The sequence below is a fragment of the Lissotriton helveticus genome, chromosome 1_2, assembly GCF_964261635.1.
Source record: "Lissotriton helveticus chromosome 1_2, aLisHel1.1, whole genome shotgun sequence".
Taxonomy (NCBI): Eukaryota; Metazoa; Chordata; class Amphibia; order Caudata; family Salamandridae; genus Lissotriton; species Lissotriton helveticus.
Window position 1 is genome coordinate 357122575 of NC_136058.1, and position 26009 is coordinate 357148583.

Here is a 26009-nt window from a genome sequence, read left to right on the forward strand (position 1 = left end):
GGGGTTATTTCCTTCATTTGTGAACAGAATGCCACTTCAAGCTGCACAAATAACATCTTTGACTTCGAGCCCTTCAGCTGCTTGATACTGGCAGGGAACATGTTAATGCTAAGATATCACAAGCACGCAAACACCACATAACTCAGAACGGAATGAAGCTGTGCAACTAGAGCTGAACAACATGAAGGGTGCGAAACGATTACAGGAATGCACCATGAGAGAGGCTGATGGGAACAAACGCCTAAAAGACACAGAGATGTGACAGAACAAAGTATAGGAAAGAGTCACATTGCGTTGAGGACTGACTGTCAATAAAACACGAGGAAGGAAGACAACATGCAAGCAAACACTGCCCAGAGACAGAAAACAGAGCACAGACACAAGCTAGAAAACACACATACACAGAACAGAGGACGAGAAAGACATAAAACCCAGGCAGACACAGGCACACGTCTGTGTGACCACAAACACTCAGAGGAAGAACAAAGCGCGCGCCCAGGGGGTGAAAGAAGCACACAGACACAAGGGCACAGCAACACACTCCTATGGACGTGTGCAGGCTCTCACCTTCAGGAAGGGCTCTCTGGATCCTGGTGCTGGCCGGACTGTGGTGAGTGTGACCTCCAAGTGACCTTTCAGTGTTGCCTCGTGATTGGCAGGACCGAGGAGGGACTTTACATCAGGGGGAGGTGAGGGTGGATGTCCTGTCTCCCTCTTGTGACCTAGAGGGGGGAAAAGAACTGAATGCACGAGGGGAGCCGAGCCAGAGCCGAGCCACGGTGGTTCCTGACATGAGCCAGGCCATCAATAGAGCTCTCAATGAAAACGGTCCTAGATGACATTTTGATATTTCAAAAGACATCTTAACATTTGAAAATGTTCTGTGTTTCTGTGCTGCGGTCCTGCTAGGCTGATATGTTCGTAGGAGTGCCTAAAGTAGCCAGTTAAGGGCGATTGGTTAAACTGATTCCAAGCTGTGGAGAGCATAATATGGGCTAGGGTGGAAGCCCCCAACCCTGCCCCGCCACACCGCCCCACAGCACTCCCTCCAGGAGCCACTACTGCATTCTTGAAGCCGGGATGTCAATCCAGATTTTTCGCCTCATACTCTGTAATACAGTTGTAGCCCCCATATTTACTGCAAAAGACAATACTTTGCGCATAGTGATCTTTCGTCAGTTACATTATTACTTTCAAACAGTGTTTTAATGGGGATGAAAATGTTGGGTTGCGCAGAGGTTCTAAAAGGGCGTGGCCGAAGAAGCTTAACTAGGAATCCTTTCCAACAGGACTGGCGCATGTAACTAAAGGCACAGCTTTTAACATGTAAACAAAAGTCCTGTGTTTCACACAGCCTGTCACCTGCCAGTATCTGGGCGAATCCGTGTGTGTTTTCTAATTTGACAGCCCTCTATACAATATATGTGTGTCAAAAATTATCCAGAGATGTGTTTTTACTACCCAATGTATATATACCAAAAACAAGCCAGAGCTACTGCCTCTGCCAAAGCTTGCTAACACTATCACATTAATAACTCAAATGATTTTTTTGTGAGTAATTTGCATTGAAATTCTGAAAATATGATGCTGTGAATTAAACTTCACTAAGATCGTTGGAAGGAGTAGTAGTCTACAGAATGTCAAAATCCTTTTCGATCTCAGCACTTTTCTTTGCAGTTTCTTACTCTGTTAGACACTTACACACCCTTCACCCCACATCTCTCTGAAATCCTCCATCTGTGTATCACACATCATCTCTTTCCTCTTGTGCAGCAGCATATTTCCATTCTGTCATTAGATTCTTGCAAAATCACTAAAGATTGTTTTTGGCTTTGAGTGATTGTTAGTCCTGGCATCTTTGGGCATGTTTCCCCAGTCTTTTTGCTTTCTGATCTCCTGGTGTGCACTTTCTCACTGCTGTTCACTGCAATTTCTCGTATTGTAAAATATGTTATGGATTGGTGTTTCAATCATTGGCATATTCGATTTACTGGGAAGTCCCTAGTAAAGTGCACTGAGTGTGCCAGGGCCTGTAATCTAATGCTACTAGTGGGACTGCTGCACTGATTGAGCCACCCACAGGAGTAGCCCTGTAAAGGTATCTCAAACCTGCCACTGCAGTGTTTGTGGGCAGTTGTGGCTGCCATGTCGACTTGGCAAGTGAAACCACTTGCCAAACCCTAACCTTCCCTTTTATTACATGTAAGTCAACCCTAGGCCTAAGGTACTCTTATCATCAGGGTGCAGTGTATGTGAAAGGTAGGGCATGTACTGGTATGTGGCATGTCCTGATAGTGACATACAGTGTATTTTGTTTTTCACTATGGAAAGGCTATCTAGAATGGAAGATATTTTGTACCATCTTACAAGTATACCTTCCCATTGGGACAAGATAGAGGATTGGAGTTTAGCATGCCTGAACTCAGAAGGTAATCATGCATCTTTTGGTAAAGATGACTTTTATGTTGTGTGTTTGAAAATAACACTTTTAGAAAGTAGGTATTTTCTTGCTTAGCCATCCTATGTGCCTCTGCTGGGTTGTTGACTGACTGTCTGGTTTTGGAGTGACAGGGGCTGGGGATGTGCATTCTCTTGAGACAGCCACTGGGATGGCCACAGTGTGTCCTGCCTTTCCTGGATGAGTCAGGGCCGGGCTGAATAGACTTTGGCTGCATTTAGAGTAGTGGTAGGAGATTTCCTTGCACATGAATGGGCCTGGTCTGCCTTGGACAATGCTGTTGACCTCCTGCCGGGAAGCTGGGCCAGAGAAGACCGAACTGGTTTGGACTGAGCAAGGACACTCTCTGCAACAAGAGAACAAAGGGAAATGAGGTATAAATATGCAGGCCAGACACCAGAACTTTAGAACTCACTTGGGTCAGGGAACCTTCCAAGGAGAAGAGCTGCAAGGAGGAGTACTGCCCCTTTGCTGTTTCGTTGCTTTGCTGTGTTTGCCTGCAGTGACTGCTTATGTCTTGGGCAGTGAAAGGACTGGACTGAACTTTTTTCACTTGCTGCTGAGTATAGACCTTGCCTCCTGTTCACGAAGTCTCAGGGACAGCAAAGACTTCACATACCTCTGTGTACCGCCTCTGGAACCATGGGTTTCAGTTGTCACAGAGGGGAGAAAGCAGCTCACATCATCACCAACACCGCTGTTGCCTCCGTGTCCTGAAGGCACCGCAGAGGGCACTGCTGCACTTCGCACCACAACCCTGGACTCACCGACAACACAAACTGCTGCTGCTGCTGCTTGCACAGTAACATGTGGGCACACCACACTCCACACCGCCTCGCTTCACTCCACCGCCCCAGTCTCACCAATTTCTTGTCTGCAAGCTGACCCTAACACCTGTGGCCGCGCCGTGGTTTAGGGTCACCGCTTGTAGGTCACACGACACACCGCCCCACACCACAGCCTGCACTACCGGCTCACCCACTTGCACCGTGACCTATCAGCAGCACCCTACTTCACACTGCCCTACTTTTTTTTTTTTTTTTTTGCAGAGTTTTATATAGCGCAAACTAGACCCGAACCGAATCAGGTATCAGAGCGCTTTACATATTTTCCAGTTACGTTACATGAGGACACACTTTCATTTTAGGCACGGGGAGATTAAGTGGTTTGCCCAGAATCACAGGAGGTTTTGGCGTCGTTACCGAGACTCGAACCCAGATCCCCAGCGCCCTAGCCGTTAGGCCAACTCCTCTCCCTTACTTAGCACCGCAACCCTGGTCTCACTGATGCCACTGGAAGACCGTCCCTAAGCCGTTGCCTGCTCCACGACCTGAAGGCCAAGCATGCCACACCACTATGCTTCCCATCGCAACCACATTGGTTGCTGCAACCGGCCCGCACCAAAGGTACTGTTTGCACATCTTCTGACACCGACGCTGGTCCACACCAATGCGGTCAGCCTAAACAGTTGGATTTTGTTGCTTTTAGCACTGCAGTAGCACCGTACAAAGCCACTGACTCCAAGGAGCTGTATTATAAGCCTATTTTTGCTTATTGAGAATTCTTATTAATTATTTTATTGTCAATTTGATCAACAGACAAACCAAAAATGTGAGATGTGGATAAATAAAATACATAGAATACATGAAGCAAGAAGCTATACAATCATACAGATATTTAATTGTAAAAACCAGAGTGTGGTATTCCATTACCTATGTCATCTGGAATCTTCCCATGTCACTCAGTAGAGTGTTAGGACTTTAGAATGTTTTCCCTTAACTAGAGTCAGTTACAGCTTTACTGAGGATGAAGACATCTCTTGCTACCTGTGGTTGTATAAGCTGTCCTCTCTATGAATAAACCTGCTTGAACCTACTTCCTGTGTAGACTGCCTTACTACACAATTACTGGCGACGTTGGGAGCAGCAGCATTCTTTGAAGACAGCGTTCACTTGTGCAGCTTGGTTCCTGTTCCAGGCAAAATTTAATTTTGCCAACTGAGAAGATTATTATCTCTATTTCTTGAAGTGTGGAGCTTTTGCTATCATCTCCATCCATCAGAACAGGTTTTTGAACAGATTTTGGGACCATCGTCATCCACCAGAACTGTTTCTACCTATATTTCAACTCAAACGTGAGTTAACTTGCTGCATTTTATTCCTCGCTCTACTTTTGTCTCTACCTTTCGACCGCATTATCGAGCGGTGTTCTTTACAAGCTTTACGAACTTTAATTTCACTGTGCAAATTTGGTTCAGTTTCCTATTAGAGCGTACTTCCCCTCTTGTTTACAATTGAAAAGACTCACCCCGAGTGCACCGCGAGCGCCTTGCAGTTCATTCACTTCACGAGGCATCTTCCGATCTTCCTACCCCATCGTCATTGTGTACACGGAGTCACACGCGTCATCGCGCACGTCATCGCGCAGTCCTGACGCTCTCGGCGGCCATTTTGGTAAAGGCTGAAGCGAAATCCCCGTTTCTCTTTGGATTTCCTGGAAGTTTATTGCTTCTTGTAACTACCTACAATCCACATAGCACTTTAAAACGATTTCAAGACAGATAATCGCTCATCTAAAAAGAGATTAACAGTAACTTTAAAAAAAAAAAAAAAAAAAAAAAAACGATCTTTGGAAATTGCAAATCCATTTCAGCAAATTCATTACTACGGTGATTTGCACACCAATTACTTTACTACGGTGATTTGCACACCAATTACTCTACTACGGTGATTTGCACACCAATTACAATAATATTTTTATTTTTTTCAGGTTTCAGGTTCATTTAATTGCTTATATTGTTGTTTCTGTACAAATGTCTAACATTGCAGCACCACCACACTTTCTTCAAGTAGCTGGTGATCCTCCTATAGAATGGGATCTTTGGTTTCCCATGTTTATTGCTTACGTGGATGTCTTAGAAAATGAGGATTTTTCAGCAAAAAGAAAACTTGCTCTTCTAAGACATTGTCTTGGTGGCGCAGGAATAAAAGAATTTGATAATTTACCACCCTTGGAAGATGCTGGTGATATGGATGTGTTCAACAAAGCTTCTAAACCTACCTTTAAGAAAGAATATGTAAGGAATGCTAGTGATAATAAGAATTTTACTAAGAAAAATACAATATTCTGTTACAGATGCGGTAGTACCAACCATGTTGGGAATTACAAAGGTTGTCCTGCCTGGGATAAAATCTGCATCAAATGTAAAAAGAAAGGACATTTTGGGAATGTGTGCAGATCTGGTCAGAGAATTAATTATATTTCTCCTGAAGAAGAAGAAGTCCTTAATAGTCTAAACTGTGTACTTTCTATTGATGAATGTATTCAAAATAATTTTCCTTCTTGTAGGATTTTTATGGATGACAAACCTATTGAAATCTTTGTCGATTCCTGTGCATGGTACACTATCATTGGTAAGGATATTTTCGAACAACTTTGGGATAAGAGGGAACTTTTAAATCCAGACATATATCCAGGTGGTTACACAGGACGAAAGATTGCATTAGAGGGTTTCTTTTGGGCTAAGTTGTTTTTTAAGAACTGGGATATCAGAGCTAAAGTTTATGTCGCTACCAAGGGTGTTTCCATTCTTGGTTGGCCTCATCAACGCGCTTTAGGGATCAAATTGGATCCAAATTCTGTTCCACCAGTTTATGTTGATGAACCCCGGTTTGAAAAACACATCACTGACTCTCTAGTTAACTTAACTTTGAATACATCTAGCAATTCTAATTTCACTGAGAGTGTACTTAAGAATTTTCCCGAAATTTTTAATGACAAACTGGGAAAATACATCGATTTCAAGCACAAAATTGTCCTAAATGACAATGCTATTCCTGTCAGGCATAGGGTAAGAAATGTTCCTTTAGCCTACAGACCCAAATTAAAAAAAATTCTAGATGATTTGGTTAAAAGGAACATAATAGAGCCAATTGAATCTTCACCTTGGGTTTCGCCTATTGTGATTTCAGTTAAAAGTTCAGGCGAACTTCGTTTATGTGCAGATTTGCGCAGTCTTAATAAGGAAATATGGATAGACAAACATCCTTTGCCTAATATACATGAGTTAATTTCCGCTTTGTCAGGCGCTACTGTGTTTTCCTCAATTGATTTGGCTAGTGCCTACCACCAGGTGGAATTAGACGAAGACTCAAGAAAACTGACTGCTTTCGTCACCCCAGAGGGCATGTTTCAGTACTTACGCATGCCTTTCGGATTGGCAAGTGCAGCCTCCGTTTTCCAGCGTCTAATGAAAGAATTATTGGCTGATTGCAAGGGGGCCATAGCTTTCCAAGACGACATTTTGATTTTTGGGAAAGACCATTCTGAACATGATGAAAATTTAGCTTGTATTTTGGGAAAAGTTCGATCTAAGGGTCTCACTCTGAAATATAACAAATGTAAATTTAGACAAGACAAGATTGAGTACCTTGGTCATGAAATATCAAGTTATGGAATCAAACCTAAAGTTAACCATGTTCAAAATATTGTTAATGCACCTTCTCCCAACTCAAAGGAACAGTTACTTTCGTTCTTAGGATTGACTGAATTCTATGGCAAATTTGTTAAAAAATTATTCTGACATTGTGCATCCTTTGAGGACTCTTTTAAAAAAAAATGCAAAGTTTGTTTGGGGCAAAGAACAGGAAAATTCTTTTGAAACCTTGAAACGTAAAATTGTTGAGGCCCCATTCTTGAAACCTTACTCAGTGGGCAAAGAATGTATCGTTTATGTTGATGCAAGCAATGTTGGCTTGGGGGCAGTTTTAATGCAAAAGGATAAATCTGGTGAGTTTGTTGTTTCGTATGCCTCTCGAGCTCTACGTGATGCTGAGAAGAACTACTCAACTATTGAGAGAGAATTACTTGCTTGTACATGGGCCTCTCAGCATTTCAGACAATTTTTGTGGGGGACAAAATTTCTTTTGAAAACCGATCATAAGCCTCTGATCACTATGTTAGCTGCAGGTGGTGGAAGAGTCCTTACTGCTCGATTAGCGAGACTAGCAGCCAAATTACAGGAATACCGTTGCGAAGTTGTGTATGTTCCAGGACGTTTAAACGTTCACGCGGATTGCATGTCACGTTTTCCAGCTAGTGTAGAAGTTGGTGACAATGTTGATTGTGATGTAGCATACTCGGTTGCAGATGTCAACATTATTTCTGATCAAGAAAGTTCTTTGATTCTTTCAGAGAAGGATTGGTCAGAAGCTATGGAGAACGACGTTGTTTTGAACCAAGTTAAACAGTTTTTGATTAGAGGTTGGCCTGAAGAAAGAAAACTTTCTGGCGAATTGGGATCGTTTTATAAAGTAAAGGATGATTTAATGTTATGTCGAGACATCATTGTCAGATCAGATAAAATCATACCTCCCACAAATTTGAGAGGAAGAATTTGCAGATTGGCACATGAAGGGCACATGGGAATGTCCACCACCAAAAGAAGAATCAGGGAACACTACTGGTGGCCTGGTGTTGATGCCATGGTAGACAATTGGGTCAGGAATTGTTCTCCGTGCTCCTTGAGTGACAAATCTGTAAAGAGTATGTCTGTTGATATCACTCCCATCGAGTACGCCAATGGTCCTTGGCGTAGACTAGCTATTGATATCATTGGACCTTTCAGTTATCAGTCTGGGAAGGAAATGTTTGCATTAGTTTTAATTGACTACTTCTCTAAGTGGCCTGAATTAAAAATCGTTGAGAAAACCTCCTCTGAGCATGTAATTGATTTTCTTGATGAGATATTTGCTAGGGAAGGTTTACCGGAGGAACTTATCTCAGACAATGGTCCACAATTTATTAGCAATGAGTTTGAGTGTTTTCTCAGAAACTGTGGTATTGTTCACAAAAGAACCTCTAATTATTTCCCGCAAGCCAACGGCCAAGTTGAAAGGTTCAACAGAGTCATCAAAGAATCTTGTCAATTAGCTATTAAAAGTGGATTGAAATGGAAGAAAGCGCTTCAAGCAACCTTATTGACTTATCGGTTGTCTCCCAATTCAGTCACTGGTCTATCTCCTTTTGAATTATTGCGCGGAAGGAAACCAGGCTCTCGGCTTTTACCCTGGTGGCTAAAAGGTGATTCTCCCTACGAGGTAGACTTTAAGGTATTGAAGGAGAAAATTGGGAAATACCAGGAAAGTATGATTCAGCATTCTGCTAAAAAGAAGTATAATACCTGCAGCATAAAAGTTGGTGATCGAGTTTGTGTAAAAATGGGTGGTTTGTTCCACAAAAATGTGTCTAGATGGTCTGATCCTATCAAAGTTATCGAAATTTTTAGCAAGGCTGTCAGAGTCGAAGGGGGGAAAATATGGAATTTAAGAAGGATTTCTCTATGCAAACCCTTGGTTACCCCTCCTCAGAAATCTACTCTTCCAGAGAAGTTTGTTCCAGACAGATTTGTTTCAGACAGGGTTAACTCAGACAAACTTGTATCAGACTATAATTTGGATGGTTTCTCCGGTATGCATGAAGTTTATGACAACTTAGGAAAGGTGATTGTAAATAATTCTGATGTTGTGATTAACCCTGATGTGCAACCTGTTCCTTGTGTCACTATAGACAACCAATCAAATGTAGAGTGTGAAGACATTCAATTAAGACGTAGTGAGCGCGTGAAATGCGTCCCTTCAAAACTTAAAGATTACATTAGAACTTGACTTCTTTTTGTATTATCTTGTTCCTATTGAATTTTTTTTTTTTTTTGTTGTTTTGTTTTTTTGTTGTTTTTTTTTAAAGGGGGGGAGGTGTGTGGTATTCCATTACCTATGTCATCTGGAATCTTCCCATGTCACTCAGTAGAGTGTTAGGACTTTAGAATGTTTTCCCTTAACTAGAGTCAGTTACAGCTTTACTGAGGATGAAGACATCTCTTGCTACCTGTGGTTGTATAAGCTGTCCTCTCTATGAATAAACCTGCTTGAACCTACTTCCTGTGTAGACTGCCTTACTACACAGAGGTTATAAATAATCAACAAACTGTACTGTGAGCAAAGCAAATAGATGTGGGATGAGGACAAATTATACTTCATGCAATGTTATTATTATTACTGCTTAAGATGAGATAGATCAAATTGAATCAAATTGAATCCCAATTAAACCTGCTCCATATTCGTTCTAAGTTTTTAATAGAGCGTAATCCCCTCGTTCTAGCTAGAGTGAGTTCCCTCCCATAAATTCCCCTCAGAGTTGGCCACCACTCTGCTACTCTTGAGGGCATTGTTAGAACCCACACATTAGCTATACACAGCCTAGCTATAACAATGATTACTGAGAGGAGGCTTTTTAACCGTACATTGGCTACAACTCTATATCCCAACATAATCACCTTGTTTTTTTATTTAAATGTGTTTTTATTTTAAAGGAAAAACCAAGGGGAGGGTCTAGCTGTACACAGCTTGTCGCCTACAAGCCTTTACAGGGCCAGCTGAGTAGTTTAGGATAGGCATATAAAATGCAGGTGTTGATTATCAAGGCAGATATTACACAGCAAGTCACCTACAACCCTTGATGGGCCGGCCGAGTATGACATGAGGCACTACGTAGAATTTCAATGTGAAGAGGCCTCTAGACAAAGAGAGCATGGAGTCCCATATTCAACGTGGATAGGAAACAAAAGGGATAAACTAGAGGAAAAGAGAGAAAAGAGGTCTTTGGTAGGGGAACGTGTAGGCAGGGCGTATAGAATAGAGAGCGAAGAAGAGCTATTACAAGAGGGTCCAAGACATGAAAGCATGATATCCAAAAATTGTGATCCAAAAAACAATAGCTAAGAGAGATAGGGTGGCCGGATGGGGGAGGGGGTGGATAGAGGCGCAAGGTATTCAGCTTGCCCCTCAGGGGATACTGTGGTGGGCCAGGGAAAGGATCAGACTGTTTTTGTAGAGGCTCTGTCAAAGTCAGGTGGGTACACAGCGTCTTCAAAGAGATGCAGAGCCCAGAGTTTTGGGGGCATAAAATATGCGTGTTCCATTTTACAGAGGTAGGTGATAAGGGGATGCCATATTTTGGTGAAATGAGTGTCATGAGACTGCAAGCACGTGGTAAGTAACTCCATAGTTACTATGTGCCACAGATGCAAGAATCAAAGGTTAATGGGATGGGGTTCCGTTTTTGTTCAGTACAAGGCTATGAGCTATTTAGCGGCACCTAGCATCTGGAGGGCGATATGCCAATCGCTATGGGTAAGTGCACACAGATTATCACCTTGTTTTTTAATTGCAACTCTTAGCCAAGACAAATCCTAATATACTTGCTCACCTATTTCCAAAATATCCAATTCTGAGAAAATAGCAAACATATGGAACAAATAAGCAGTCTTCGATCCACAAATTTTGGCGTTTGGTCTTCTCCCCTCTACCAGTCTCCTCATTACCTGACCACCTTGCTATTCTATCAGGCTTATAATATAACATACAGACCAATCTGAATCACAGTTGTTTTGAAGTTATGGAATGTACTGACCTCTCCATAGTTTCTAATGCTGCAACTACTACCGTAGAAGTAATATCATCTGATAAAAGATTGCTCCATTTCTGCGTAAGCTTCGAGCTATCATTGACTCTTTGTTGACAAAAGTTCTGGTAAATAGTGCTTATTAGCGTCTTCTTGGGTGACTGATAAAGATCTCTCAGCAGATCCGAGCTCTGTAATATTTTTTCCCCGACGCACCACAAAATAATGCCTAATTTGCATGTATTTTAAAAAAAGCCAGTGAGGAAGATCAAAAGAACTTTTAATCTTTCAAACGTGCAAAACCCTTTTATATTATATAAATGTCCTAAACACACAACACCATAGCTAGCAGTAGATCTTTCCAATTGGGTCATGAATTACTTCCGGAAGCATCGGGGTTTTCCACAAGAGGAGATTTGCATGAATGAGAGGTAAGGAATATTTAGCATAGATTTCATGCCAAATTTAGACTACATTCTTAATAGCCCTAAACCTAACTCTTGTGAAATAGTTGGGACCATTAATTCAATGTAAAAATAATATGCTACCTCAGCCAAGCGCAAACCTTTAACAATTGTCAGGATTACCCGCAACCAGCATATTCAGCCCAATGGCGTCCAGCAAATGCAGCCCAATAATATAGCTTGAAATCTAGGAGTTGCCTGTAGATTGTCTGATAGCCTGCCCTGGTTATAAGGAAATTTAATATACCCTATTGCACACTGTGCTGTTCTATAACCTCAAATTATTCTGCCCAAAGCCCCTCAAAAAATTTTAAAAGGAAATTTGGAACCCATAAAAGTATTTGACGAAATAAATATAAACATTTTTTTAAATGGAAATTTGGAACCTGTAAAGGTATTGAACGAAAAAAATATAAACATTTCGGTAATATATATTCATTTTAATGATATTACATCTTCCTATTAAACTGATGGGCAACTTATGCCAACTTTTAAAGCTTTTGATCACGCGCTGTAGCAGAGGCTCGTAATTTAATGTCACAATTTGTTATACCTGGGGAGTAATCTGCACCCTCAAATATTGAGAAGTCTAAGAACTGTATGTTGGATTTTTATTGTTTCTGGTCTTGTTTGCACAGATAAATATTGGTTATTTATCTAGAACTGGCATGGTGTCCTTCTGTAGTGTTTTCACTGAATTAATGTTGATTATGTGCAAATGCTTTACACACTTTTAAGCCTGACTGCTCATGCCACGCAACCTAGGGGTGACCAGGGGTAATTTTAGAAGTGTATCCCTCTTATCCTGACTAAAAGTAAGGGTCCCTCTTTGGACAAAGGTACAAACCTTTGCCAAATAGAGACCCTCATTTCTAACATTGGTTGTCAGTGGTGAGGATAGGACTTGCATTTGCACTTGATCTAAAGTGATTGGTGTACACTACTACCATATCGCAGACCACTACGTACCACATACACATGCTGTTTCTTTTTGGTCTATTTTTGATCTTGCCATTTGTTGAGAACTTTCCATTGCATCATGTCTGAAGCTAGCAATGGAGGAGAAAAGGATGATGTTAGACAATGAGATTAGAGTGAAGGACCTGAATCAGAGAAGTGGGGTCAGCACAGATGGTGCCAGCAATAACTCAGTGCACTCAAAGAGAATAGTGCACATTTCAAAAATTGTAGGCAAGGAGTACAAGAAGGGTGATGATATCCAAATGTGGCTTCAGGGTTATGAGGCAGCGATACACATGAATGGGGTTCATGAAAAAAATTGGGGAGCAGGATTGTGGTCTCTTTTCCTAGAAGAGGGTAGGGATATTTTCGTGGCCTTGGGTAGGGGGTACAACCTCACCTATGCTGACATGAAGGAGGCTTTTCCCACTAGGTATGGTCTAACTCCCGAGAAGTACAGAGATCAGTTTTGGTCAGGTAGGAAAACTGATGCACGCACTTGGATGGAATGTGTAGGTTTTTTTTGGAGGTCACTGGATAGTTGGGTGAAGGGAAGTAATGTGACAGATTTTCCGTGACTCAACAATTTGATTAAGTGGGAGCACTTATCTAGTCTATGCTTTGCATAGCTGCACCTGTGCCTGACTGATAGCAAGCTGACTGACCCCAGAGGTGGACAGCTGGATGAGTAACAGGGTCCACAAGAAGGAGTATGGGGGAGACTCCACCAAAGGTGAGCAGGCTCCCCATCAGAAGAGTGGGGGGCAAGGCTAAGCACAGGAGGTCTCTAAAGGGTTCCAAACTAATATCCAGGGTAAAGTTTCCCAAACCCCGGGAGATAAGAAACCAGGGGTGGTCAAGTGCTATGCCTGTGAGCAGGTGGGTCACTCGAAAAGGGATCCCATGTGCCATAAAAAGGCAAAGCCATACACCGGTGGGCAGTCCAAGGTGTTGGCTAGTGTTGCGCTTTTGGACGAGTGGTACCCAGAGGAGGGTGGGAATCCCCCAGAAATTACCCTTGTCTCACCAGGGGACAGTGGGATGGTCCCAGGAAACCAGGTAACTTCAAACATAAATAAATACAGCGCCTGAATGGCAATTAGGGGAGAAGGGTAGATGCTCTTAGAGATCTGGAGTCAGTGCCACCTCTTTTCAGTGTCACCTGGTCTCTGAGGAGCAAGTAGTCAACAGGGTGTCCACACCAATTATTTGCTGTGGACAACACAGACCGCCAGTGTAAGGTGGCGCAGGTTCCATTTGAATGACAGGGGAGAGGGGTTGGCCTAACGGCTAAGGCGCTCGACCTCGGACCTGGGGAACTCGGTTCGAGTCTCGGTAACGACACCTAAAAAACCCCCTGTGATTCTGGGCAAATCACTTAATCTCCCCGTGCCTAAAATGAAAGTGTCTCCTCATGTAACGTAACTGGTGCTATGTAAAGCGCTCAGATAACTGATTCGGTTCGGTTCTAGTTCACGCTATATAAAACTCTGCAAAAAAAAAAAAAATGGGGGGATGGGTCCCTGGTCCCTTGAGGGTGGTTGTGAGCTCTACCATGCCTGTAGTTTGTTACCTAGCAGTCCGTGTGGAAGGATGTGGAGCTCAGGTCCCACTTGGTGATGCTTGGGTTTCCAGAGTGGGCATGCATGACCACTCAGTCCATGGCAGCTGGTAAGAGTAATCAGAAGGACCTGGGGCCTGAAAAAGTTGCCCGGGCTCCTGCCAAGAGAAAGGGCAGGGAGTGTCAAAAACCCGCTCCTGAAGTTCTCACGGTTCGGGAGGAGGCTGACATCGAGGGGGATTCCCCAGCACCAACAAGGGAGAAAGTGGCTGAACTGGGGGAGATTTCTGACCTGACCCATTGTCAGCAAGAAGGTGGTCCCACCAGGGAAGAATTTTGCAGAAAGCAGAAGGAATGCCCTTCTCTAGAAGGTTTGTAGCAGCTGACTGAAAACTAGGCAGCTGGTGGCCAGTCTGGATCATACAGGATCTACTTAGAGCATGGTCTCCTATACAACGTGATTAATATTGCTGAGCCTGGGTCAGCCCATCTGCTGGGTATACCCAGCACTTCAGGACCTTCCTTCTGGGTCTGGTTCATGATGAGCCTTTGGAGGGACATTTGGGGCAGGACAAGACCGTGGACAGACTTGTCACACACTTTGTTTGGCCCCAAATGAGAAGGCAGTCAGACACACATTGCAGGTCTTGCTAAACTTGTCAGGCAAGTGGTAAGAGTGGTATGAAGTGTAAGCCTTCTCTCTAACCTTTTCCAGTTCTAGGAACTCCTTTTGAAAGGGTTGGAATGGACATTGAGGGGACACTGGATCCCAAGACGACCATGGGCAACAGGTACATCCCGGTCTTGATGGACCATGCCACCCAGTGTACCCAGAGGCTATTTCTCTCAGGACAACAATGGCACCCTTGGTGGGCCAGGCATTGTTGTGTATATTTTCCCATGTGGGGTTGCCCAAATAGGTGGTGTCTGACTGTAGACCAATTTCATATCGAAGTATATGATGTCCCTGTGGGAGGAGTGTGGTGTAACCTAAAAGTTCACCGATCCTTACCACCCCTAAGGTAATGGGTTGGTAGAAAGGTTCAATCAAACCCTAAAAGGCATCATCAAGGGTCTACCAAAACCCATGAGAGATAAGTGGGATGTCCTCTTATCATGCTTTCTCTTTGCATACAGGTGGAGGTACCACAAAAGTCCTTAGGGTTCAGTCCATTTGAGCTTCCGAATGAGCACTCTGTGAAAGGACCTTTCAGTTGTAATGTAATATAATGTAAACATTATTTGTATAGCGCTCGGACACCACTGGTTTCATGGCGCTATAGAACGGATAAGCACAGGTGGAAGCAAGGAGCAGGTATTCAATCGTCATATGCTTGCCGGAACAGGTGAGTTTTTAGTAGTTTCCTGAAGGATGTGTAGCCAGAGTTTAACCGGAGTTCGTAGGGAAGAGAATCCCAAGTCTTGGGTGCAAGAAAAGAGAACCCAAGGCCGCCGTGTTTCTTCCGCTTAAAGGAAGGGACAGAAAGAAGATTGTGGTGCAAGGAGCGCAGGTTACGGGAGGCGCATAGCGATGGATCCTAGATGTTACAAAGGCAGGGCCATGGCCAGTCAATGATTTAAAGACGGTACAGCCAAGTTTAAAAATACCACGTTTCGCCACTGGCAGCCAATGAAGCTTTTTCAATAGGGGGTAGACGTGTTGATATCTAGGTTGACGAAAAAGAAGTCTCGCCGCTTGATTCTGCACCAGTTGTAATTGTCGAAGTTGGTAGGCTGGGATGCCTACGTAAAGAACGTTGTCATAATCAAGGCGGGAGATGACCAATGCCATAATGACTAGTACAAGGGCCTCAGTGGTCAGAAACCTGGACATTTTTCAGATTCGCCGTAGGTGGAAAAAACATGAAGTAACTGCCTTGATCTGGGGTGTGCGAGAAAGATCTTTGCTGATGGTAACCCCTAAACTCTTTACAGAATCAGAAGGGGAGGGAGCGGAGCCCCAAGACGGTGGCCAAAAGTTGGGGTTCCAGGGATTAAAGGAGCCTCCTGTTAAGACCAGCTCCGTTTTGTTGGGGTTCAGTTTCAATTGGCTTTGGCACATCCATTCGCCAATAAAGGTCATAATAGACTGAAAATCGGCGATGGATGTGGATGTGGAGTTAAGATTAAAGACCATTTGAATGTCATCAGCGTAATTGAAGATGGTGGCAGAGTAGTTGTGTAGGGATTGAATCAGGGGTTGCATATATAGGTTAAATAAAATTGGTGATAAGGCCGACCCTTGTGGAACCCCACAGGTTAGTTTCTCGGGGGTGGCTGAGAAGGAAGATAGGTGAACAGCCTTGGAGCGATGGAATAAGAAGGATCTTATCCACTCTAACGCTATGCCCCGGATGCCGGCGCTGCCGACACGGTCGATCAGGAGAGTGTGATCGACCGTGTCGAAAGCAGCCGACAAATCCAGAAGCACAAGGGCCTGGGGGATGTTGTTATCAGCTCCCTTCCTGAGCTCATCCATCACAGCCACAATAAAAGCCTCAGTAGAGTGTCCCGGCCGAAAACCCGCCTGCTGGGGATCCAAAAATTGGGAAGACTCAATAAAAGAACTGAGACAATTGGTCACATGGGCCTCTAGAATTTTACTAAGAAAAGGGAGTAGGGAAATGGGGCGGAAATTACTCAGTACTAGGGGATCAGCATTGGGCTTTTTAAGAATGGGCACCACAGCGGCACATTTAAAAAAATCAGGAACAGTGCCTGTAGTCAGAGAGCTGTTGAGTAATGAATGTGGAGGATCGGGGCAGGCTCGAATGGCTTCTTTTAAAAACTCAGGGGGGCAGTCATTTGGAGAGCCGGAGTTTACTCTCTTTAGGAGGGCCAAGAACTCTGGCTTGGAAATCGGGGGGATGTGGTCTAGCACCAGTGGATTCCCACAAGTGCTAGGGGGACCAAACATGGGATAGAGGGTGGAATATTGTTTTTAATGAGAGCATTTTTTTCAATGAAAAAGGCGTTTAATGAGTCATACAATACCGGTCTAGCTAGAACCCGGTCTGGTAGAGTGAGCTCATTAACGTTGGAGAAAACATCTTTAGATTTGGACGAGGAATTAATAATTTTTTGAGAAAAATATTTGCTTTTTGTTTGTAAGATAGAATTTTTATATTGTTTTAATAGGGTGATGTAAATAGTTTTCTCCTCAGGAGTGTAGTGGCGCCGCCAGCGGTGTCCAGCCTGCCGCAGGGCTAGTTTCTCCTTTTTTAGATCCTCGGAAAACCAGCGCTGAGCGTCATGCGGAGGTTTAGTTTTAATTCTTTTCAAAGGAGCGACTTTATCAAATGCTGATTCTAGCAAGTTAACAATACTAGAAGCTTGGGCGGAGGTGGAAGACAGTTCCTTAGGGGCAGAGGAGATCAAAAGACTGTGAAATTCGCTCTGGTCAACTCGTGTCCAGTTTCGGGCTAAGAAGTTATTGACAGGAGTGGGAGGGACATAAGGGGTCTGAGTGATAACAAAGGAAATAAAGGAGGATCAGACCAGGGAAATGGAGAAATAATAGGGGGAGTGATTGTAATATTGGAGGTCCAAGCTTGATCTAAAATATGCCCCTTAATGTGAGTAGCCTTATCACTATTTTGGGTGAAATTTAGGCCAGTCAATAGATCGGAGAATTCAACCGATAGGTTGCTTTCACCAGGATCTAGAGGCCAGTAATTGAAGTCACCAATAACAATGATTCTGGCATGATTAAGAGCAAGTTGAGATATCTGTTCTCCAAAAAGCTGAGGGAATAAGGGCATGTGATCCGGGGGTCGATAAAAGAGGGCACAAATAAAAGCAAACTTAGAGGAGGTGAATTGTAGTACAAGACTATCGACACCAGGAAGGCTGACCCTTTCTAAGGTGGTGAATTTATGCTTATGATGTATAATAGATGCGACTTCGCTACCTATTTTACCTTGAGGGCGATTGGAGTGAAGTAAATAGTAGCCATTAGGAATTGCAGCAAGAATATCAGGTGTGGAGTCGTCCGTCAGCCAGGTTTCTGTCAAAAGAAGAATATCGGTAGTACCAGCGTCGAGTAGTTGAAAGATCTCCAGTTGATGTTTCACCATCGAACGTGTATTAAGGTAGGTAACGGTTAGAGGTACTAGGACTGGGGCGGTAGATGTAGAAGGACAGTGAGGGATCCCAGGTGACCTAGCAGGAGATAATCTTGTCTGGCGGCTGGACCAGGTGGGTTTGGAAACATAAATATCCGAGGCAAGTGCAGCCTGCCTGTCCAGAGGGTTCATAGGACCATCATGTTGTAGGTTATAAAGATCAGGCAAGGTGTAAGTAATGTAGGGAGCATTATGCCTGGCCCCTGGGCCCGGCCTGGTGCGGACGGGCGCAGACGGGCTTGCCTTAGGCGCACCCGCTGCGCTTCCTACTGGGCACCATGTTAAGTAGTCCCCTGGGAGAGAGGGAGATGAGCGCTAACCCTCGGAAGTGAGGGAGGAGGTCGGAAGTGGTGTTGCCGGTAGGGCGACCCTGCGCTCAATTCGCACTTTGCCACGGCGGACCGGGGTCTCCAGCAAAGTGGTAACAGGTAAGTTGGGTTAAAACAGGTACACACACAAGGTTTAAAAATATTCACCAATAATCACAAATAACTTGCAGGCAAGAGAAAATACTAGCGCGATGTGCTTCAAGCGGCAGCAGTCGCCGCGTCCATTTGCAGAGCGCCGCCTAGGGCATCTAATTATAGCCTAGCTCCACGTCGTCTGGAGCGCTAACCCCCCGAAGTGAGGGAGGAGGCCGGAAGTGGTGTTGCCGGTAGGGCGACCCTCCGCTCAATCGGCACTATGCTGCGGCGGACCGGGGTCTCCAGCAAAGTGATAACAGGTACGTTGGGTTAAAATCAGGTACACACACAAGGTTTAAAAATATTCGCCAATAATCACAAATAACTTGCAGGCAAGAGAAAATACTAGTGCAATGTGCTTCAAGCGGCAGCAGTCAGTTTGGTAAAGGAAGGCTGGGAGACAAATCCCAGGAAAACCTCTGTATATAGCTACATGCTAGCCTTCAGAAGCCAAACTGCCTGCTTCAGGAAACCAGCTCAGGCGAACCTAGAAGCAAGCCAACAGGAGATTAAACGCTGATATGAACAGAATGCCAATCTGGTAGAGTTTCAGCCTGGCAAACACAAGGCGATGATGGTCGGTGCGCTGAAACTTTTCAGACACTCACCCCAGTCACAGATCTGTGTTAAATCCATCATCGTACTTTAGCTCACTTTGCCACCCCAGTGTAGACACAGCTATATGCAAATCAGTCTTGACACTTTCCCTCATGGGACAGTCCAGCCCAAACTGCCAAGCCATGTCTTCCCTGGACCAGAAACCTTGGACCGGTTTCGGGCTAACAGCCCTCATCAGCCAGGCTAGATTGAATCCAGTGGCAAAGTGAGCAAGGGACCCCCATCTGGGCATACCCTGCTGACTTAGGGCAAACAAAGCAAACACAAGGAGTTGATGGACGGAGCACTGAAACATTTCAGAGACTCACCCCCAGTCACAGATCTGTGTTCAATCCATCATCGTTTTTTAGCTCACTTCACCCCCCCAGTTCAGGGACAGCTATATGCAAATCAGCCTGGCCAGAAGGTGTGGGTTAATGCCCCAGTAGAGCCTTATTCTCTGCAGGACAAGTGGATTGGGCCTTTTGAGATGGCGGAGCGTAAAATTAACATCACCTACCTGTTGAATTTGCAGACTCTCTGGAACCCTTTCAGGGTCCTCCATGTGAACCGCCTCAAACCACCCGTTGAGAGGTCTGAAGTGAGCATCTTTTTGGAGACAGATGATGATGTCAAGGAGGAGAGTGAGCCTCTTCCTGACCTCCTGTCTATTAATGATCATTATGGGTCAGTGGAAGGTGTGATCCTCTCCCCTACCCAGATCCTGGAACAGCAAAGTGACTGTTGCCAGTTGTTGGAGCAGTTTTCCACCCTGTTTTCGCTGAATCCTGGTGTCACCCATTGATGTTCCCATGAAATGGACATTTGGGATAGAGCCCTGTGAAGCACAAGATTTACAGGCTGACTGGTAGGGTCAGTTCTTGAATCAAAGAGGAGGTTTCTCAGATGCTGGCATTAGGGGTGATAGAGTCCTCCAACAGTCATTGAACCAAGCCAGTGGTCTTGATCCCAAAGGCTACTGCACCCGGTGCCACTACTGAACTGCGGTTCTGTGTGGACTACCGTGGGCTCAATGTTGTCACCAGGACTGATGCGCTCCCCATTCCCAGAGCTAATGATATCATTGATCTGTTTGGGAGCTGCCAAGTTCCTCAGCATGTTTTATCAAACATCTGGGTACTGGCTGATTGCCTTAACTGATGGGACCAAGTAGAGGCCAGCATTCTCAACCCCAGAGTGGCACTACCAATTCTGGATGACGCCCTTTGCATTGAAGAATGCCCCTGCAACCATTAAGAGGATGGTCAACCAGCTGTTGGTTGGACTGGAGGATTTCAGTGTCTCCTACCTGGATGACATTGCAGTGTTCAGTTCCAGCTGTGAAGATCACTTGCAATATCTCTGGGAAGTGCTGAAGACTCTGCAGAAGAAAGGAATCAAAATCAAGGCCAGTAAGTGCCAGAATGGGCAGGGCTCCGTGATGTACTTAGGGCAACATGTAGGAAGCGGCCAAGTGGCCTCCCTATGGTTCACTTACACAACATTGATGTAAAAATATTGCTGTTGAAAATATCAAGTAAAAACAATAGACTACAAAGATATTGACTACAAAATTTCAATGAAAAATATATAGATGAATAAAATATCGGCATTTATATAAATATCAAATACAATAATGTATATTAAATATATTAAAAATTAAATATGAATGTAGCAAAATAAATTACATTTCATGTACATTTTAATAAAATATAACAAATAAACTTAATTAAAAAAATAAACACACAAGCAAAATAATTAATACATATGTAGTTACTTTTAAACAATTAATAAACTATTATTTTTAACAGTAGGGAAAGTGTTGGATAGCGGAGGGGTAAAAATTACCATTCCAACTTCAGTGAGTGCAACAGTAAGGAAAGTGTTGGATAGCTGAGGGGTAAAAACTACTACTCCAACTCCAGTGAGTGCAGCATTAGAGAAAGTGTTGGATAGTGAAGAAACAAAAATTACTATTCACACTCAAACAGTAGAACAAATATATATATTAAACATTTTAAAAAATCATAACAATAAATAAACCATTTTTAAATAAAAAATTAAATATATTAAACATAAACTGAACACAAATTATCATATTACATATAAGAAAAACCTACACATATTATATAAAATATAATAAGGAATATATTTTTAGAAATGACTTCTTTTAAACTAGATAATATTCACAAATAATTTTTTTATTAAAACATAAATGTATTTATTTAACACCAGACCAATAACAAAACACTTCATCATTTTTAATTAACTTTTTTTCCATAATTAACATAATTAATAATCAATAAAAAATTATTAATGAAAAGACCTAGTAAACATTAATTGACTAAACCAACTTTGACACACACCTAAATAAAACTAAAATAATAAAACACCGTAAAAACGTATTTTTAAATTAAAACCTTTTACTATTACCAACTAATATTTAAATAATTAAAATGTTTTTAATACCCACTCTTTACCCCTTTAAAAGTAAAAACGACACACAAAAAATAAACAATTACCTAAAATAAATATAAAATAATTAATATTATTTAGTAACTATATATTAATTAAACACATATTACTTTTCACCCTTATATCATAAAGAAAAACCACAACACACACCTACAGTTAATTACACAATTACCATAATAAATTCCTATTAATAAATTTAAATTAATTAACAACCAATTCTTAATTATTAATTCCTAAATTACAAATAAATGACTTCCCACTCTTTACACCTATAAGCACCACAACACACACATAAAATTATTTTCACAACTACCATAATTATTTATCAATTAATTAATTAGAATCAAATAACAACCAATTATGAATTCATCAATTTAAAATTAAATTACTTCCCACCCTTTATACCTATCACCCCCACAACACATACCTAAAATTAATTACACAATAACCATAATTGATTACCAATTAATTAAATAACAACCAATTATTAAGTAATTAATAATAAATGACTTTACACATTTAACACTATAACATCTCAGTTAAACAACTGTTAATAAATAAAACATTCATATATTTAATATAATCAAATTACCTCCCACCCTATTACCCTATAAACCTACAACTCACTATGGAAATAAAAATGAAAAATTAGAACAAAAAATAAATAATAAGTAAAAAAAATGTAACACATATATTTAAAATACAAACAATTCTTATACAAAAATATATTCATCACATACATGTAAAATATATACTAAAATACATAACATTAATAAAAAAACAATATTTTTAACAACTTTATTTTCACAAACGATATTAAACATTTTGATATTTTTTAAATCGACAATACTTACCTTAAGTCGATATTCTTGACCAGGAAATTCTTGCTGATGATATTTCTGATCCACGATACAGCCTACAATTGACACCATTCTTCCTTGGTAGCCCCCCAAGACCGAGACAGAGGAAAGAGCCTTTTAGGTCTCACAGGCTACTAAGGGAGATATTACAAGGGCTATGGCAGCATTGTTGCCCCCTTGACTGAGTTGACTTCAAGGAAGCAGCCCAGGAAGGGGATCTGGACTGATGCCTGCCAGAAACCTTTTGATGCTAAGAAGGCAGCCATGTGTATGACGCATGTGCTCAAGGTACCTGACTTCTCCAAGGAATTCGTAGTGCAGACTGACAAATCAGAGGATAGTGTGGGAGTGGTGCTCTCCCAACTGAACGAAGAGGGCCTAGACCAGCCTGTAGTCTTCCTTGGTAGCAAACTACTCCCCAAGGAACAGAGGTGTAGTGTCATACAGCAAGAATATTTTGCTGTGGTCTGGGCACTGAAGAAGCTAAGACCCTACCTGTTTGGGACTCACATCTGAGTTCAGACAGACAACAGGCCCCTTAGATGGTTAATGCAGATGAGGGGGGAGAACCCAAAACTGCTGAGGTGGTCCATCTCCGTTCAGGGAGTGGACTTTATGGTGGAACACCCCCTGGCACAGAACATGCCAATGCTGGTAGTCTGTCCAGGTTCTTCTGCGTTAGTGACGAGAACTCCAAGGAGGTTGGGAAGTTCTCCCTACTTTCAAATGGAGGGGACATGTGTTGGACCTGGAATGGTTTGGCGTGTTCCCATGTCTTTTTGCTTTCTGGCGTGATCTTGGGGGATTATTCCACAACAGTTAGGCTTAGAGAAAGATTTTACAGCGCTTTATTCAAGATTAATTCAGGGGATTTTTAAAACAAATGCTTTTAGATCACAGAGGTTGGCTAGGATTATGACCTGTTATTTTCTCCATAAGAGTGACTGTTCTGCATTCACAAAAAGGCCTATATGACATTTTAAAAGTTTCTCTTTATTTTATAGGGAGTTTGTGTGGATCCATCAATGTTGGAGGAATGGTGCTGTGTCTCCTTTTTCAGTTAACAGTCTTGTCACCCCTTTTAGGTCTCAGCCTGCGTAGGCTGCGCTTGCGCAGTCTTGCTGGGGAGATCTTATGCTTTCCAGAGTGGGGCTTGAACCCGCACCTCTTCTCCATTGGCTGGCTTCCTAAACGGAGGCCAGCCATTGGAGGAGAGGGGCGTCTGTCCATTTAAGCCCTGTCTTTTTGGAATTCGGGGGGGTGTTTTTTAGTTTCTTTCTCTCCTCTTCCCATTGGCTGGAATTTTGCATTCCAGCCAATGGGAAGAGGAGAGAAAGAAAAACACGCCCCCAGTCCGAAAATGATGGGGCGTTTCTCTGAGGCATTTCTGCTGGACCTCTGAGAAACATGGCAGTGTGGAGCGCTCCTCTCTTGCCTTCCGGAGATGGCGAGCGCTTGTTTATAATTCTCTCCATCACTGAGCATACAGTTAATAAATGACTAAGGGGGTACCCCTGGGAGCCCTCTCTTAGGCAGGTGGCACGTGAAGAGAAGGAGCCATCATTCCCGGCCAGGCCAGGCGGTGGCGGGCATGCGGCCTCTCTGTACCCAGAGTACAATGAGATTCCAGGCTTGAGGCACTGCAGGCGGCCTTTTCCTTGCTGAGATCTCACTCTTTGTGGCAGGGTTCATACCCTGAAGCTCCTTGGCTCGCTCTCTGCCACCCCCGGACGAGTGAGCAGCCCTCCAGAGGAAGGAAAACAGAGGGTTAAAAATCCGCTCCCTCCCGAGCAGCGCCTCACCCCAGAACCTAAGAGTTTACCGCTCGGCGACAGCAGCATGCAGGCCGGCAGGAGGGGCAGCCATGATTACTGAACACAGGCAGAGCCCGCCTGAGCCCCCAGCTCCTTGAGGAGGGGGCCGCCCGGCTCCGCATCTGCATTGTCTGCCCCCACGCTGATGAGGACCAACCGGGGGCCCCGTGCCCCAGCTGAATCAGGGAGGCACGAGCAGCCCGATGGAAGGATGAAGGAGAGGGTGGGAGGTTGCTGCGTGTGCTCCGATGAGAGGGGATGGGCTGAGAACCTACTGGTCTGCTGCGACGGCCACGGCTGCAATGTGGCCGTTCACCAAGGTACTGAGCCTGGGGCACTGCTTTGGCGTCGGGAAGGAGGGCGGCGGGACTGTGGTATTTGTGTGCGTGTGTGTGCGCAAAGAATGGAGGACGGAAGAAAACGAGCCTGAGAGACACACAGAGAAGGGGATCCACACATGGGAGAGACGGTGAGATGAAAGGAGAATGGAGAAGATGTGAGGGGAAAAGAAAGAGAGGCGGAGGCGTTCGTCCTGAAAATGCCAAGTCGTTTGATCCGTTAAGTCATTATTTCGTCTTAACACAGATACTAAGAGCGCAGGAAGAGGGTCCTGGCTGACAGAGGAGCAAGGAATAAAAGCAGGTGGACCAACAAGGGGCAAAAGAGAGATGAGTTACGGTGGCTGTGGCACCAGTGCCAAGGACACGGGAAGGTACATTGAAGGAGAAAGGTGCTCTAATAACAGTTTCAAGGAAGATGAAGGAGCGGCTATCGGTGACAAGTGCCATGGGAAAGAAATACGAGATAGGTGGCTGGGACGCTAGTATTAGGGCCACACCGGGGCTACCAGGGTGACCAGTGTAGGGGAACAGGACTAGGACACAGGGTTAGCCGTGGCGCAGACAAGAATAGTAGAAATGTTATCAGGGACTCCAGTGCCAGAGACCAGGGGGATGAAATAGCCTATCGGTGAACACCAGGGTCAGAATCAAGACATTATATCAATGACAATGCAAGAGACATGGACATAGGTGTCTTTTAACTAGTCTCTAGCACTATGGTTTTCTATAACCTTTCAGTGCCTCCCACCCTTACAGAGATGAGAAGAGGAGACTGGCCATCACTGACACTAGTGATAAAGGAGGGGAGACAGGGTAGCACTGACCCTAATACCAGAAGCGAGAAGAGGATACAGGCCATCAGTAACACAAGGGTCAAGGGAGGGTAGATAGGCTGTCAGTGACACTGAAGGAAGAGGAGAGAGGCTATCATTGATCAAAATGCAAGAGCATCTGACACCAGTGGAAGAGATGAGAAAAGGAGGAAAGCTGTTGCTGGTTTCTGTGCAAATATTAGGAAGAGGTGGCGGGATGTTATTGAGCCCAAGTGTTGGAGATAAGAGGGACAGTTTATAGCGGACAAAGATGGGGCAGACTGTAAGTGACCTCAGGGCCAGAGACCAGGGAGAGAAGACATTCCGTGACAATGAGGACAGAATCAAGAAGAGTAGAGGGGCTGGTGGCTCAGTGGACTAATGCGTTTATTGCAGGGGCCTGTGTTCGACCTCATGGTCGCAGGTTCAAATCCCGGCAAGTCCACTCAGCCTTTCATCCATCTAAGGTGCATAAAATGACTGAGTACCATAGATTTAGGTAACAATGAAGGTCTGTTATTCAGCGCCAAGAGACCTCTGGGTGAACGTGCGCCTTACAAATACACGTTATGTTATGTTATCCGTGACCCCAGTGGCTGAGTTATTAAGAGAAAGGCTA

General features: G+C 43.6%; 1 protein-coding gene across 1 annotated transcript in view; it reads left to right on the forward strand.

The window, feature by feature from the left end:
- The first annotated feature begins 366 nt into the window (after window positions 1-366).
- The window catches only part of LOC144803766 (uncharacterized), a 451660-nt gene continuing 426017 nt past the window's right edge, over window positions 367-26009 (forward strand). Inside the window, exon 1 of the mRNA XM_078671876.1 lies at window positions 367-610. Coding sequence (XP_078528002.1) covers window positions 546-610 — 65 coding nt within the window. The 5' untranslated portion in view covers window positions 367-545. The remainder of the gene's footprint in view (window positions 611-26009) is intronic.